Source organism: Rutilus rutilus, assembly GCF_951802725.1.
Source record: "Rutilus rutilus genome assembly, chromosome: 1".
Classification (NCBI taxonomy): Eukaryota; Metazoa; Chordata; class Actinopteri; order Cypriniformes; family Leuciscidae; genus Rutilus; species Rutilus rutilus.
In genome coordinates, this window is record NC_140209.1 from 69,041,918 (window position 1) to 69,059,770 (window position 17,853).

The window sequence follows — 17,853 nt, forward strand, 5'->3', positions numbered from 1 at the left end:
TAAATCTGTCAGAAGAAAATGTGCAAAAGTTTTACCTATTGGGGTACAACAGTGGCAGTCCTTTAAAAATTAACAATGGTTTTACTACTTTATACTACTTTACTACTTTATAATATGACAAATCCAGGAAGCCTTGCTGCAAGAGAGTTAACTGTTTTTGTTTTCCTTTGTCCAACAGCTCCTGTTTTTACCCAGCATCCTTCCCTGTTACCGCCACCTGTATCTCTTTATAAGAAAACCAACGGCTCTTTTAAGAGCCACTCCTATACTCCTCTTACTACCTCTCTCTCATACACTCTCTCTCTCTCTGTCTCTCACACACACACTCTCTCTGTTTCTAACTCTCTCTCTCTCTCTCTCTCTCTCTCTCTCTCTCTCTCTCTCTCTCTCTCTATCTCCATTTCTTTATTCTAAAGCTTCACTGTCTTCAAGTAAGTATTGTTACTCTATTCTTTATTTTTCTTTCACATTACTCTCTCTCTCACTGTCCAAAACATTTTTAGAAATGTAGTTTTATATAGTCTATACTCTGTCCTCAATTCTTTTTGTCTGACCGTGTTTTTATCTTCCTTTCCAGTATAGTATCTGTGAAATGGCTGCTCAGCAAGACAGAGGGAGAGCAGATGATGCTATTTTCATTGCAGACATGCTTCTTGCTCAAACCAAAGTGAGGGTTTTTTTTGAGTCGGTGATCTTCCAGTATTGGTAATAATACTAAAGAGTGGGAATTAGAGTGCGAAATTTGAATGAACTGCTCAAGAGTTGGCTGTATTTCAGTGTTATCATACAGTGCTCACTTTCTGTCATGCAAGGCAAAGGAAGCGAAGGGCAAAGCACCATCTGCTAAAGGCAGTAAATGTAATGTCCGATGGGTGGAGAGAGATGCTGAAGGACGTCCACTGCTAAAAAGAAGCAGAAGTGGAGAGACACGAAAGCGTGCTTCAGCTTAGGCACTACTCCTTTTGAGTCATCTGAGGAGGTTCCCACAGTTACCCAATCAAACTGCTCTCAACACTCATTTGGTAAGATGACACCTGACCTTACTGTAATTAAGCAAGTTAGCAATAAGCATGAAAGGTATGATTATTTTCTTATTTCTGTCTTTTAGACAGTGAGATGCAGAAACTGCAGGACATTCTGACCTCAGCAGATGTTCAAGGCACCAGCAAGTATCCTTCGACATCCACATCATGGTGCTTGCGCCAATCTGTAGCCCAAGATGAGTGGCAGAAAGCAAGGTCCCATCACATCAACTGCTTGCTGTCCTGCAATGTGGCTCCAGAAAATAACTGCAGCCACTGCACATCTCCTGCCGTCATTCGCTGCAGAGACTGCATGCCCCAAGAGTGGCTGTGTATGGATTGTGACACACACACACACACACACACACACACAAAACTCACCCTCCATAACAGGGAGTCCTGCATTGAGGGAATTTACAAGCCCATTGAGCCAACAGTGTGCTGTGTACAAAAAGAGGGCAAATATACACTGGTCAATCAAGGCAGTGTTCTGAACCTTTTCGGCAAAGTGATTAAAGTTTTATTCTATTTAATTTTTTTACTTTTATTATCTTAATTGGACATAGTTTTAATGCTTTCTCACTAATTATTTCACTTCTCTTTTCAGTATGTTTATTGCCTACAGTGAGACCTGTCCAGTTATGTACTTGCGACCCTTCAAACGTCACAGAATCAGCTGGCAGAGCAATCATTTTGGTTTGCATAAATGGTATGAATTATGGTTTATATTTTTATTTATTCTTGTCCCCTTGTGTGTTACAATGTTCTTCTTTTTGATTTTAGGTCGGTATGATTTGCACTTGCCAAACTTGCTGTGCAGATTAATAATAAGCAGTGGGTATTGGCCGGCATCTGTGAATGCTGACACGCTGTTTTCGGTAGATGTCTTCAGCTCATTTGAAGAAATGAAAACTGTTGCACCAGGTTTATCGAGACAAGGTTTTTTGCGGATGTTGGAGAGGAGGACCTGTCTCTTTGGAAGGGTGAGATCAGTGTAGATCAAAGTTGCCTCAAGTAGAGATGAGAGAATATTAGTGTAGCTATTTCATTTTACTCTTTACTAATCGAATGTGCAGGCTGGGAAAATACATGGAGACGTACTCCAAAGAAGCTTCATGGGATACACAATCTGCCAGTACGAGTGTGAAGAAATGGCCAGTGTAGAGCACTTCACCTGCCCGGCATGTACACCCAACATGCTTGCTCTTTGTGCAGATGGCAACAGAAAAGTGTACCGGTTTCGGCAGTCAAAAGGGTTAGTTGTTTTACACTTGTAGTTGTTTTACTTAATGTAAAATTATCAGAACATATAATGTCTGACACTGAACATATATTTTTTTCTTATTCTATCTAGGTCAGAGGAACCCTATTTTGATGGCACCTTCATTGCCAAGGACACCGATGTACACCATTTTGTTGATGAGATCAGGAGTAAAATGAAAAGTGTTAGTAAAATATGTAGTTTTTTGCACCTTTGATTTATATCCAAAATTTGCAGTGTATGATTGTTGTTTTATTAAATAGATAATGTATCCCTAGTTGGTATAAGCTTATATAATACACTTAGTTTGTTACTAGCACTTTGAGCATGGTGCACTCTTTCAAGCAATCTTGTGTTGAGGTTTAAATTAGATATGGTAGGTGTGGTGGCATCCAAAGTGGCTAGTTTAGTCATTAATTATGTAACAGCAGATCTCTGCAAGAGATAGTGACTATGCATGCAGTTTGTCACCCTGCCTTTCAACTAGTTTGTGTAGCTAGAGTAGAGAAAGTGGAAGATGCATTTTCTGAAGCTCCTCTTTAGTAGTAGTTAGTTTGAAAGTAAACCTTTATTGTCACCGATCATTACAAAGATGCCAGTTGGTGTGACGTAACCTGACTCCTCCTGATGGATGAAGTAACTAGTTAGAAAAACTTTCAGCAACTTTCAGTTTTAACCAGAATTATTGTGTCACGCAGACTGCCGGCAAAGGGATCTGTGGAGCCAGTCAGTGGTCTGCTGCACGTGAGACGGCCAGAAGAGCAAGCAAACTGGATGAAGAGGGCCTTGAGGTGGTTGTTTGCAGACATGGAGTGCTACTCAAGGCTCTTAACATGTACAGGGGGGAAATATTTGCTTATCCGCTGTACCTGCAGAAGGAGCTCAAGCAGCCACAAACGGACAGTTCTATTGCACAGATATTGCTTGCAAGTATTGGCCTTACCTTGAGAAGTTGGCCGTCTCCATGCTGGACCTCAGACCTTTACTGCAGATGAGACCATTCCTTTCTGTCATGCATGCCAAGGCTCATTCAACCCAGTGTGAGGTACTGCATATTCTTTATCATACCATTAAAAAATATATATATAATTATTACTTATATAATACACTGTATATGACTATAATTTAAGTGCCATGCTGATTTGTAAGATAATCTGGAGTGGCAAAAGTCAGGAAGGTGCGGCACAACTGCAGGGGAGGAGGTGGAAATGGTCAACAGCTGCCTGTCTCGTTGTGCCCTCACAACCAAGTACATGACAAAATCTGCTAATTATTGCTGATTTATATTATTTTAGGAAACCTGTCTTTTATTTTTTTATTTTTTTTATTCTAACTGTCTAATACTTTGTACTGAGATTACGAATATTATATAACATAGCAAATATACAGCTGTAAATATTCTAATATACAGTACATTAATAAAACTGCATTACATCTCTCTTAAATTAAAAATCAATTGTCAATGCGTGGATGAACTGAAATACCATGAGCATAAATGGCACTTTCCTCCATCACATCATTTTGTTGTTTAAAGCCAGGAATGACATGCGAACTGTCCATGCTATTGGGTGGAACCGACGGAAGTGGGAAGGCCTTCATCTGGCACTATCCAGCAGATACATCAAGCTATTACGTTATGTCTGAGTTATATATACAACGCTTTTCATGATTTTCCTCACTTTTTAAGATTGCAAAGTCAAAAATCTTTTTTTTTCACACCAGACTTTGAAAAAGGCTGAGGCTGAGTCTCAGAAACTGGAGGATTTGAGCAGTGAACTGGGGTGTCCTGAGAACATCGTGCATCAGTGGGTACATGATGTCAGACAGTGGGCTACTGACGGTACAGTATTTTATGGACATTCTTCTAAGTAGTTTACTAATAATACTGCAATTGTAGAAGTGAGAATCTTTGCCATGCATAAGGATTAAGTAAGGGGGTGCTGTCCTGTTTTTGTTTGCTATAAACTTGTGGGCTTGTAAACTCCTTTGACACTGTTAACACTGATGTGATTTTGGGCTCTAAATAAACTTGAACTTGCAAAGACATCATAATAATTTACTTGTATTATTGTTGTTGCTTTAAGATTCTGTAGGTACCAGATGTGATGACCAACATAACCTTCAGAAATCAATCGAACAAATGTTTCTTGGTGTTCATCAAAAACAAGCCAGCCTTTATAATCACACTGGTGTGTTGAAAACTCATCTAACATTTGTGTCTTTTTTATTACTTGCAGATGTCTTATCTGGATTGTTTTTGTATTATAGTGTTTTTAGGTCCTTAATTTTAAAATGTCTTCTTTTTAATTGTACAGATATTAGGCCTATTATGCCTTTTAAGTCATTTGATTTTTTTTTACATTTTGATGTATTAATTCTTAAGTCAGTTATAAGTATTTCATGTAACTTTCTGATATCTGTAGACACATGCTTGTACATCATGTTTTAAAAAAAAATTAGATAGCAACAAAATTCGACACTTGCGTCGAAGAAAATTGTGGGAAGAGAAGAGAAAACTCCTGCAAACAATCAAGCTCTACAATGAGCAGGTGCCAGATGAGGAGCGCATCGCTGAGGAGAAGGTGGAGAGCGGTTTCTCCGTGGGGAGACAGTCTAATATGGCCGTGGGAAGTGCACAGCAGTGGGAAGTAGCGATTTCTCTCTAAGTGTGTGTGTGTGTGTGTGTGTCTGTGTGATTAAGCAAACTAATGATATGTTGTCTATGCTACTGTAAACATATGGCACATTTTATCTGATTAAATTTCTATTACATTTTTGCACTCTGCACCAGTATATGGGATGTCCATACACTACTTGTGTTTTGCCTGCTGTTTAGACTGTACAGGTCAAATTTGTATTGAAGGGATGTTATTTGTGTGACTTCAGAATCCAGCAACATCCTCACCAAGAAGAAGATTTTTGATGTGTACATGTCAAAAGTGCGGCTTCAAGAGGAAAAGATCATTGTGATGAGGGAGATGAGACAGCACTGCACCTATCTCAGAGAGCTGGCTAGAAACATTAGGACAATGATATCAGAAATGTCTTCTGGCAGAAACAGTGGTAAGAAGCTAACTTTTATTACATTCTTGCTGTAATGCTTTTGGGGATCCTATAACCTCACTCATTTTGAGATCCTCAAGTGTTACATTATGGATTCCTTGTGGCTGGATCTAAATGGTCTGTAAGTTCTTTAGTAAAGTCAGTTAATGAATCGCTCAACAACAATGGAAGTATTGTCATGCCTCGCTTTTAATTTTTCCTTCTAGGCAGTTTAAGTGAAGAGGGTCATCGCGGGCTCCTGTGTCTTCTTCAGAAAAGGCTTGCAGATGTAGAGGAGAAGTTCCAAGTCGTTTGCTCAAGTGACAGCCTGGCTTTAGGACCAAATGCTGCTTCTCTGCTGGAAGATGGGCCCGAGGAGATACCAGAGGACCATGAAGAAGTTGATTTTGAGAGTTCAGATGACAGTGATTTTGAAGCAGTGTAAATGAGTGCTTCTTACAGGGATACTCCACTTTTTTTGGAAATAGGCTCATTTTACAACTCCCCCAGAGTTAAAACTTGACCCTTCTGTAGTTACGTCGTGTACTAAGACCATATCAGCCTAGAAAATCGCAACTTTTCATTTTCCGTCGGTCTTAGTACACGATGTAACTACAGAAGAGTCGAGTTTTAAATAGGAAAAATATCCAAACTCTTTGGTCATTTTTTTGAGAGAGATGCTAATGGTCCTGTCCGATTCAATGATCTATGCTAAGCTATGCTAAAAGTGGTACCGCCAGACCCGGAGATCGGCTGAATGGATTCGAAAACGGTAAAACTCAACTGTTTAACTCTGGGGGAGTTGTAAAATGAGCCCATTTCCAAAAAAAGTGGAGTATCCCTTTAACTGGTCGGATGCATTTAGACTGCGTGTCAATTATGACTGGACTGCAGGTGTGTTTCAAGGAAAACAAAACACTTTTTGAAGTGTAATGAATGAATGTCTAATACAGTGCTTTTATTTTGGACTATTGTTACCTCAGTTCACAAACAGCAGGTCGGTTTTTAAATTTCACCTCCGATGTTACATGGACTATCTCTACTGTCAACTGTGGTGCTAGAGCTTGCGAATGACTCCAGCGTCTTGCAGTGGTGACTTCCCCAAGCTTTGCCCATCTCATCTTGTCAACATAATGACCTTTACTGTACAAAAATGTTACACTTAAATTGATGTAATAGTTTGATTGTTTTATTCACAGTGATTGTGGATACTTTTGGAATGAGCCATTTACTCCCAGCTGGCACACAACATCATATGACGTTGATATTCGGTTGAATTTTGGTTGCGACGTCGGATGAATAGAATCCAACATCACCTCAACGTCTAATGTCAACGTTAAGCTGACGTCCAATACCGACGTCAGCTGAAGTTGATATTTTGTTGTTTTTAGGTTGTGTTGTAAAGTTACCAAAATCCAACGTCTCTATGACGTCACAATGGTAACGTCCACACAACGTCAAATTCTAACATCATTAGACGTAGAAGTTGTGTTGGTTTTAGGTTGTGGTATTTACTAACCAAAATACAACGTCAAGCCAACGTCTCCTGACAACGTCACATTTGCGTCAAACACTGACATTTAGTCGTGAGGTATGGTGACCAAACCCCAACGTCATCTTAACGTCGTAATGGCAACGTCCACGCAACATCAAATTCTAACACCATTAGACGTTGATATTTTGTTGGTTTTAGGTTGTAGTATTAACTAACCAAAATACAACGTCAAGCCAACGTCTCCTGACAACGTCAGATTTGCGTCAAACACTAACATTTAGTCTGAGGTATGGTGACCAAACCCCAACGTCATCTTAACGTCGTAATGGCAACGTCCACACAACATCAAATTCTAACACCATTAGACGTTGATATTTTGTTGGTTTTATGTTGTGGTATTAACTAACCAAAATACAACGTCAAGCCAACGTCTCCTGACAACGTCACATTTGCGTCAAACACTGACATTTAGTCGTGAGGTATGGTGACCAAACCCCAACGTCATCTTAACGTCGTAATGGCAACGTCCACGCAACATCAAATTCTAACACCATTAGACGTTGATATTTTGTTGGTTTTAGGTTGTAGTATTAACTAACCAAAATACAACGTCAAGCCAACGTCTCCTGACAACGTCAGATTTGCGTCAAACACTAACATTTAGTCTGAGGTATGGTGACCAAACCCCAACGTCATCTTAACGTCGTAATGGCAACGTCCACACAACATCAAATTCTAACACCATTAGACGTTGATATTTTGTTGGTTTTAGGTTGTGGTATTAACTAACCAAAATACAACGTCAAGCCAACGTCTCCTGACAACGTCAGATTTGCGTCAAACACTGACATTTAGTCTGAGGTATGGTGACCAAACCCCAACGTCATCTTAACGTCGTAATGGCAACGTCCACACAACATCAAATTCTAACACCATTAGACGTTGATATTTTGTTGGTTTTAGGTTGTGGTATTAACTAACCAAAATACAACGTCAAGCCAACGTCTCCTGACAACGTCAGATTTGCGTCAAGGTATGGTGACCAAACCCCAACGTCATCTTAACGTCGTAATGGCAACGTCCAGACAACATCAAATTCTAACATCATTAGACGTTGATATTTTGTTGGTTTTAGGTTGTGGTATTAACTAACCAAAATACAACGTCAAGCCAACGTCTCCTGACAACGTCATATTTCCGTCAAACACTGACATTCAGTCTGAGGTATGGTGACCAAACCCCAACGTCATCTTAACGCCGTAATGGCAACGTCCAGACAACATCAAATTCTAACATCATTAGACGTTGATATTTTGTTGGTTTTAGGTTGTGGTATTAACTAACCAAAATACAACGTCAAGCCAACGTCTCCTGACAACGTCAGATTTGCGTCAAGGTATGGTGACCAAACCCCAACGTCATCTTAACGTCGTAATGGCAACGTCCAGACAACATCAAATTCTAACATCATTAGACGTTGATATTTTGTTGGTTTTAGGTTGTGGTATTAACTAACCAAAATACAACGTCAAGCCAACGTCTCCTGACAATGTCATATTTCCGTCAAACACTGACATTCAGTCTGAGGTATGGTGACCAAACCCCAACGTCATTTTAACGTCGTAATGGCAACGTCCAGACAACATCAAATTCTAACATCATTAGACGTTGATATTTTGTTGGTTTTAGGTTGTGGTATTAACTAACCAAAATACTACGTCAAGCCAACGTCTCCTGACAACGTCATATTTCCGTCAAACACTGACATTCAGTCTGAGGTATGGTGACCAAACCCCAACGTCATCTTAACGTCGTAATGGCAACGTCCAGACAACATCACATTCTAACATCATTAGACGTTGATATTTTGTTGGTTTTAGGTTGTGGTATTAACTAACCAAAATACTACGTCAAGCCAACGTCTCCTGACAACGTCATATTTCCGTCAAACACTGACATTCAGTCTGAGGTATGGTGACCAAACCCCAACGTCATCTTAACGTCGTAATGGCAACGTCCAGACAACATCACATTCTAACATCATTAGACGTTGATATTTTGTTGGTTTTAGGTTGTGGTATTAACTAACCAAAATACTACGTCAAGCCAACGTCTCCTGACAACGTCATATTTCCGTCAAACACTGACATTGAGTCGTGAGGTATGGTGACCAAACCCCAACGTCATCTTAACGTCGTAATGGCAACGTCCAGACAACATCAAATTCTAACATCATTAGACGTTGATATTTTGTTGGTTTTAGGTTGTGGTATTAACTTACCAAAATACAACGTCAAGCCAACGTCTCCTGACAACGTCAGATTTCCGTCAAACACTGACATTCAGTCATGAGGTATGGTGACCAAACCCCAACGTCATCTTAACGTCGTAATGACAACGTCCAGACAACATCACATTCTAACATAATTAGACGTTGATATTTTGTTGGTTTTAGGTTGTGGTATTAACTAACCAAAATACAACGTCAAGCCAACGTCTCCTGACAATGTCATATTTCCGTCAAACACTGACATTCAGTCATGAGGTATGGTGACCAAACCCCAACGTCATCTTGACATCATAATGTTAATGTCCACACAACGTCAAATTTTAACATCATTAGACGTTAATATTTTGTTGGTTTTAGGTTGTGGTATTAACTAACCAAAATTCAACGTCAAGCCAACGTCTCCTGACAACGTCATATTTCCGTCAAACACTGACATTTAGTCGTGAGGTATGGTGACCAAACCCCAACGTCATCTTAACGTCGTAATGGCAACGTCCACACAACATTAAATTCTAACATCATTAGACGTTGATATTTTGTTGGTTTTAGTTTGTGGTATGAACTAACCAAAATACAACGTCAAGCCAACGTCTCCTGACAACGTCATATTTCCATCAAACACTGACATTGAGTCGTGAGGTATGGTGACCAAACCCCAACGTCATCTTAACGTTGTAATGGCAACGTCCACACAACATCAAATTTTAACATCATTAGACGTTGATATTTTGTTGGTTTTAGTTTGTGGTATGAACTAACCAAAATACAACGTCAAGCCAACGTCTCCTGACAACGTCATATTTGCGTCAAACACTGACATTCAGTCATGAGGTATGGTGACCAAACCCCAACGTCACATTGACGTCATAATGTTGACGTCCGCACAACGTCAAATTCTAACATCAATAGACGTTGATATTTTGTTGATTTTAGGTTGGGGGATTTTCTAACCAAAATTCAACGTCAAGCCAATTGTTCCAAGACAACGTCAGATTGACGTAAAAAACACTGGAATTTAGTTGTGAGGTTTGGTGTAGAGGTCTTCTTGGATCCTAAAATCTGTACCCGACCCAAATCACTTCTTACCCGAACCTGACGTGCATAAATAATTTTATTTATTATTTGGCCAGCATCCTGGCCAAATTTGCCCCTTGGCCCCTGTCCATCATGGCCTCCTAATCATCCCCATATACTGATTGGCTTCATCACTGTCTCCTCTCCACCAGTAAGCTGGTGTGTGGTGGGCGTTCTGGCGCAATATGGCTGCCGTCGCATCATCCAAGTGGATGCTGCACATTGGTGGTGGTTGAGGAGATTCCCCCATCTATGTAAAGCACTTTGAGGTCTCAGAAAAAGCACTATAAAAATGTAACGAATTATTATTATTATTATTATTATTATTATTATTTAAAGAAAAACACAACCCGAGTCAGATCCGAGTCCGACCCAACCCGACAGCATTTCTTTCCTAACCTGACTGGACCCAAACATAAATGGCACTTACGTGTACACAGCAAAATCTGTCAAGAAGAATCCCAGTGTCTTGCTGACTTATTTGGCCGCTGCTCCATTATTCATATATTTATTTGAATCCCTACATGAACACGCAGTGTAATGAAGCGAGTGCCTTTGCCTGATGGATCTCATAGTTACAATGGATTTCTGTGTTCAAGGTTACAAACATTTGTTCCTTTTCTATACACATTTCTCAAAATTGCACTTGACATGAACGCACAAGTACGTGCAAAGTGCTGAAATGTCAATTATTCATCACTGTAACTTCAGTACATCCTATAACTTAATTGTATCTTATACCTGACCTTATGATGATCGTTGGAACGGTAGGCAAAAAAGTGGAGCAACGTCTAAATGCGCAAGCAACCTTACGTAGAGTCCATTGCATGTAGAAGTGCGGATTCAGAACTTAATAACGCTGTAATAGAATTGTTTTAAATAGCTAATAAAGTTTTGTTAAATGCCTGACAGTTTAAAAGGATTCGGGTCTTCTCAGGTCCATATTGAAAAAGCACATTTAGATGCCAGAGACCCGAGGCCACTAATACCGAACCCGACCTGTGTCCAAGGCACTCGTTTAAGTTTTAGACCCAAACTCGAGTTTTCGAATCAAAGTGCACCCGTGAAGACCTCTAGCATGGTAACCAAAACCCAACGTCTCCTTAACGTTGTAATGGTAACGTCCACACAAGGTCAAATTCGAACATCATTAGACGTTGAAGTTTTGTTGGTTTTAGGTTGTGATATTAACTAATCAAAATCCAACAGATATCCAAAATCCTCAAGATAACGTCCTACTGACGTCAAAAACTGACAGTTAGTCATGAGGTATATGATGACCAAAACCCAAGGTCTCCTTAACATCATATTGACATCAAATACTGACATTTAGTCGTGAGGTATGTTGACCAAACCGCAACGCCTTCTTGATGTCATTATGGTAACATCCACACAGCATCAAATTCTAACATTATTAGATGTGACATTTTACAATTTACTTGTGACATTAACTTACCAAAATCAAACGTCAAGCCAACGTCATATTCACGTCAAACACTGAAATTTCGTCATGAGGTATGGTGACCAAAACCCAACGTCACCTAAACAACAATGTTAACATCCACACAACATGAAATTCTGACATCATTAGACACTGATATTTTTGGGGTTTTTAAGTTGTGTTGTAAAGTAACATATATTCAACATCTTTCCAACATCAACATCTGCTACATACACCTAGATATTTTCTTGGTTTTAAGTTGTGTTGTAAAATACAACACAGTGCCAACGTCTCAAGCTAATGTCATATTTATGTCAAACACTAAATGTGAATGAATGTGTTGTTGGGTCACAATCTCACTTCTAAATTGTTGTGAGGTGTGGTGGTCTAAACCCAGCTATGTCACAATGTTAACATCTAGACAAACAACATTCCATTATTAGATGTTGTTGTTTTGTTGACTGCACATCATGGTTACTAACCAAAACAAAAACGTCAGCATGCTAATGTATATACATCTAAAATAGGATTCAGGCAACATTAGACATATTTGATATGATTTCAGTTGTGGTGTTGGGTAAGATAAATCTCATACTTATGTATAATACAGACTGAAGTCTTTGTGACCTAGTAAACGTCAAACTTCCTGTAAGCATGGCTCTTTATTTTATTTAAGGTGATAGTTCAGATTATCCATAGATTTTCTGGTCCATGCAAGTGTAATAGATCAAGTTGACCCAGTGTGTTCCCTGTCAGAAGAACAAGCTCGACTTCACCAGGAGTGTGCTGATCTAAAACGAATCAACTACCTGCAAGCAAGCAACTAAAAGACTGTTGTGCGCACAACAACACACATTTGGGTTTTATTAATGGTTTATACTTATTTCTACAATTATTTAATGAATCCTAAACCACCTTGGTTGTTTTGCATTTTTTTAATATAAATATATCAGCTGGGTTGCTGCTCAAAATTATGTTGTTTCCAGGTGTATATTCATTTTGGAGCAGCACATTCCCAGTAAGGTGTTCTCACAAGAGAAAATACTTTATGGTTCAAATTGGGATGATCTACATTATGGAACAGCAAAAACATTGTGTGGGTGAAATGTGAACTACCTCTTTATGTGCCTTTGGGTAATGATCAAAATCTCCTAAGTCACAATAGGCCTATGTCACACTTCCTGCTTCCGGAGCGCGGAGTAGGGATTCAGAACTTCCGGTCAACGGTATTTCTCCATAAGGATTTAGATTATCAGCCATAATGTCTAAACCATCCGAGGTAGACTGACCAGGAGCTATGAGGTTGTGAAACAAAGGTTTTTGCTCCTGTAGAAGCTATAAGTTCGTATGAAATCAACCTTGTTTTAGGAAAAACATGTTTTATCCGCGATCTTATGAAAAAAAACTACACTACCCACAATCCTAAGCGTAGCAGCAACGTCTGCTGATTGGTCCAACTCGCTGTTACCATAGAAACGTTTACCTAACTGGCGAACGGCCCGCAGCTGTTGTTGTAGTGCACCGGGTTGCTCTGCGTCAGGACGAGACAGCCATAACTCAGCTTTCACGCTTTTCCACTTGAGAGTTTTCATTTACCATCCGAACCACATCGTCATATGTGACTTCAGGCAGGTTGCGGAGAGATTTGGTCCAGCTGTATCTATCGGACTCCGCCATTGTAAAGAACTAACCGGAAGAGCCGTATCCCTACTAAAAGACGTACTTCCGGTCTTCAATTTTTTCGTGATATAGGCCTATACAGCAGTTTGTCAGCGACTAATGAATAGTGACAGCATAACAGTAATCAACATCTGTATAGCATACGTCAACCACCTGACAATAGCTGTTTTATCAGCACATTGATGTTAGAATTGTATATGCTTCATAACAGTGCAGCTGTCAGACAAACGCAGTAATTATTATTAGTATACAATAATGATGATAATATGAACAACAATAATAATAAAATCAATTTAGCCTAGTGACCTGTGTAAAAAAAAATTGCAGGCAACCCAAGAAATTTGAAATGAATTCCTAACCAATCACAGTTAGGCATCAATTTGAAATTAATTCCTAACCAATCACAGTTATAGGCATCAATTTGAAATTAATTCCTAACCAATCACAGTTAGGCATCAAACCTCACGTTTCCTCTCCAGCTGTTGTACTGCGCGGGCTGGGCAGTGGGCACTGCATAGTGCACACATTTCAACATCCTGACACACCTTCTGTGGACGATGAGTGAACACAGGTAAGGAAAATATAAATAGATATTGGTGTTTATTAGTTTTTTGTTGATTTTTTTCTCGTTTTTTTTTTTCTTTCTGTTGGGCAGCAATGGATTTTTGTGAACTGGCACGATTTTCCACCTAGCCTACTATTTAACTACCAGAGTACCTTTAATAATGTAGTTAAAAGTGACTTAAATATAATAACTATATAGTACAAGTAGTGAGGAATGTCGCCTCAGCGCACATTTTTTCTGACTGAACTGCACGTGCGCCGGCTGTCCGGTTAGGCCGCTGTTGTTGGGGGAGTCGGGGAAACGTGACTAGCACGTGAAATAAATGCATTCATTTATATCAATTTTACGGAGCCCTCCACATGACACGCATAATAGTGGCCATACGTGTCCTTTGCCGTGGATTCTAGATCACTTTATTGTGTAAAATGTGCTAGTCACTAGTGGGTCAATTTAAAGGGTCAAAAGATTTTCGACATGCCAATTTTAAAATACAAAAAATAATAATATATTACAATTGTTCTAACATTAAGACTGTTGTGTACATATAAATACTGAGTGTTTATTCATATAGATGAATTGGTCCAGGCACGTGCAGAGGGGGGGGGGCGTTGGGTGCTCGAGCACCTGCCCCTTTGCCCCTTGGTGCCCAAAGTGCCCTTTTGTCAAGGCAAAATTTCCTCTCCTTTTTTTGTAATTAAAGGCCCTTTTGTGGATGCCTGCCCAACCTAACTATTAGTAAAATTAATAAATAATAATTTAGCCGTAAATGAAATGATCCACATGATGACCTTTCACCTGACGAACTCATCCAGAACGATTCCTCACGCTGCACGCACATTCTTTAATTTCGCGCGGCTACGCGCACTACCAGAAGATATCTTAAAATCTGCGGCTGCTGGTAAGTGGCGTTTCATTTTCAGCGAAGTGATTTTGATGTTTGTTTACTTATTATTTTACAAGGACGACGTGAAGAGAGCATGCAGAGATGTTGTTTATATTGCAGTGTGTAGGCTGTAGAAGTAACTGTTTCCCTGAATGCCATCAAGATTAAAACCGAGACTGATTTCATAACAGGTCAATAAACAAATAGTTAAAATTAAGTCACTTACATTTTAGACGCAATGACTGTTTTTGTTCTGTTTCAGCAGTGAAAATAGTTCCAAACAAATATCATCGCGCATCTCACAGCAACACTTGTTGCATTACTGAATGATTCAGCATTTTGAACGAATCGGTTGAGTCAAAGATTCAATTACCCATTCACAAACTGCCTCATTCTGAATAAATCAGCCGATTGAACGAATCGTTTGAATGAATGACTCAATGACTCGCTCATTAAAACGGTCGCCTGCCGCCTCCTACTGGCGGTTTAGTTTCATAAAGTATCATCTTTTCAACATTCCTTATTTTTGTATATTCAAAAATATTTAAAATAATCTAATTTAATACAGTTACAGTATAATTTTTCAATGTAAATTATTTAATGTGATTGGTAACTATAATATAATAACTATAATATATTGATCAAATTTAAGAATTTGAAATGAAAGTTGGAGCATACATTTAATAAAATTAGGGGAAAGACGGCCTTTATAAAAGATACAAAAAATTAGAGATTTCAAACAGTGATGTAATGAAACATTGACAATTTAAGTTTGAAGGGAGAAAAGCCTCTGTTTAGGCTATTAAGGAAATGTAATTTTGCCAAAAGAAGAACTTTTATTTTATATAAATGTTAATTTTAAATCAGCCTACTTCAGTGTGATATGTTACCCATACTGTCATGCTTAACACTAAGAATTTGAATAATTGTAATGTGATGATCAGATGCAGATATCTAAATCAAAGAATATGGGCGGTTTGCGGGTGGATTATTTATTTTTAACAGTGGATTCGGGCAGATTCGGGTGACTCAAAGTGCACCAGATTAATGAATTTATCTTTAAAATGTACAAAATTTTCTTACGGGGGGGCATGCCCCCGGACCCCCCTAGAGGTACCAAGCTCCACCCACAAAAATGATGTGGGAAACACATTAGGCTATATGATGATCTACAAAGAAATACACATTTTATTATCTTATTATTAAAATACATTATTAGGATTTTACCACCTCCGCCTCGTTTTAAGCCAGGAAAAACACAGCCCCATTTAAAGCCTTGTTCCATGTGCCCCCCTTTTATACTTTGAGCACCTGCCCCTCCAGAGGTCTCTGCACGGCCCTGAATTGGTCCTTAAAAATGTCATGTGGTGCGAACGTGATAATCTTATTTTATTTCCTTAACATGTTTAATAATTTATTTTTTTACAAGTTCTGGTAACACTTAACAATACGGGTGCACTAAGAGGCATTAATTCATTCTTAACTAATGCACAGATAATCATGAGTTAATGTATGACACAATTATTAGTGCATCAGCAACTAATAGTCTAAATGATTAATAGATGAATTAATATAATAGTAATTAATTAAAACTGGCATAATGTATTCATTCCATAATAATATATTTGATTAACTAATAGTGTCAATTAATGTGTTCATTACCACAGGTCAAAGCTAATGATTTGCAAAGATATCATTATGTGTCCATTAACTAATTGTTAAGTAATATGGCATAGTAAAATCCATAGTGTGGATGTCAAAACCAAAATGACATATTACAATTAGTTAATCATTTGTCTTAAGCTGTAAATTTACTCTCTGATTCTTGTAGCCCCCCGGCAAATTCAGGAGCTCATCTCAGAAAAGCAGACCAGACCACCTTCTCAGGGAGGACCATCTCTCCAAACAAAACAAAGTCGAAGATCAGGTTCACCTGTTGATCAGCAATCTACGCAAAGTCAACCAACACATGGGAAACATTCCCCGTACCCAATCCCAGAAGCAAGTAAGTATATAGTAGTAGTTGTGTGTGTGTGTGTGTGTGTGTGTGTGTGTGTAGAAATGTCAAATCATTTGAATGGGTTAGTGTTAAAAACTTAGACCCACTTAAGGGCCCATGTCATCCTCAGTTATAAAATAAGGGAAAAATATGATTTGTGCATTTTACTTTTGCTTTCAAATTGGCAGCAATTGCTTGAATGGTGGGTTCATTATTGATCTTAATGTAAAACAAAACAATACAGTACAATGAAAAACTTGCTTAAATAGGCACTTTTACATTTCGTTTTCAAACCTAGATCTACCGCCATCATCTCGTCAGTCAGCTCCTCACTAACGCTGCATTGAGCAGACAATTTCAGGTTTTAAGTGTAGTGTCTGTTCTCTAACTTTTTCAACCTTTTAAGACCCACTCTAAAACGTTGTGTTTTTGCTCACCCCCGAAAGTGTCAATTTTAACATGTTATAAAACCAGTGTGACATCAAGATATGACAAACCTACTAAACTATAACAACCGCTTCATAATGTGTTGTATATAATTAATTATTTGGACATTTAAATCCTCTTTCTTTTGTATCCACAGGATGATGACAAATGAGGTAATGGCCAGTTTCAATATGAAGTGTGGGAAGGGGAAGCTTGCCTTCACCAAGCTCCATCTTTACAATGTTATCACAGGTAAAAAAAAAAAAAAACAGTAACCTCATAGTACCTTTAGTACCTTAATTCAAGCGAGTAGAAATGAAAGCGTAAATATCACCTCAATAAAATTAAGTAAAAATTACTCAACTTTTCTGATACTGGGGTTCCCATCATGCACTGGACCTTGAATAATTAATGAGGTTAATTTTTCACTGGTTTCCAGCTGTATTTACACTGTTTTATCATTGCTTTTGTTGTCAGGATTAGTAACTTGCCATTTTGTGACATTTCGAGTAAATTTTCTGCTCAAAATGACACATTCAAACACAAAAACGATCCATCAAATGTTACCGTCATTGTGTATTGTCTACCAAGTATTGAGGTCTTTGCATTCACATGATGCTTAACATCTGACATGCTGTAGCATACATTACTTAGATAATCTAAGTAAAGCACATA

The 17,853-nt window shown here is 38.6% G+C and overlaps 1 protein-coding gene and 2 long non-coding RNA genes across 3 annotated transcripts; all 3 read left to right on the top strand.

The window, feature by feature from the left end:
* The first annotated feature begins 361 nt into the window (after window positions 1-361).
* On the top strand, window positions 362-895 carry LOC311296803. Its single transcript, XR_014628710.1, has 3 exons — window positions 362-431; window positions 578-667; window positions 813-895. It is a non-coding gene; the product is annotated as an uncharacterized lncRNA (long non-coding RNA).
* Window positions 896-1,398: 503 nt separating this feature from the next.
* On the top strand, window positions 1,399-6,513 carry LOC311296268 (uncharacterized protein). The gene is made up of 12 exons (XM_084417947.1): window positions 1,399-1,530; window positions 1,630-1,731; window positions 1,806-2,005; window positions 2,099-2,277; window positions 2,377-2,467; window positions 2,982-3,328; window positions 3,433-3,532; window positions 3,818-4,123; window positions 4,368-4,472; window positions 4,744-4,931; window positions 5,170-5,346; window positions 5,553-6,513. Exons 3-6 carry the CDS (start codon window positions 1,928-1,930, stop codon window positions 3,276-3,278), a joined length of 645 nt encoding a protein of 214 aa, XP_084274073.1. The 5' UTR covers window positions 1,399-1,530; window positions 1,630-1,731; window positions 1,806-1,927; the 3' UTR covers window positions 3,279-3,328; window positions 3,433-3,532; window positions 3,818-4,123; window positions 4,368-4,472; window positions 4,744-4,931; window positions 5,170-5,346; window positions 5,553-6,513.
* Window positions 6,514-13,624: 7,111 nt separating this feature from the next.
* On the top strand, window positions 13,625-17,427 carry LOC311296648. The gene is made up of 3 exons (XR_014628649.1): window positions 13,625-13,876; window positions 16,585-16,758; window positions 17,336-17,427. It is a non-coding gene; the product is annotated as an uncharacterized lncRNA (long non-coding RNA).
* The last annotated feature ends 426 nt before the right edge of the window (window positions 17,428-17,853 follow it).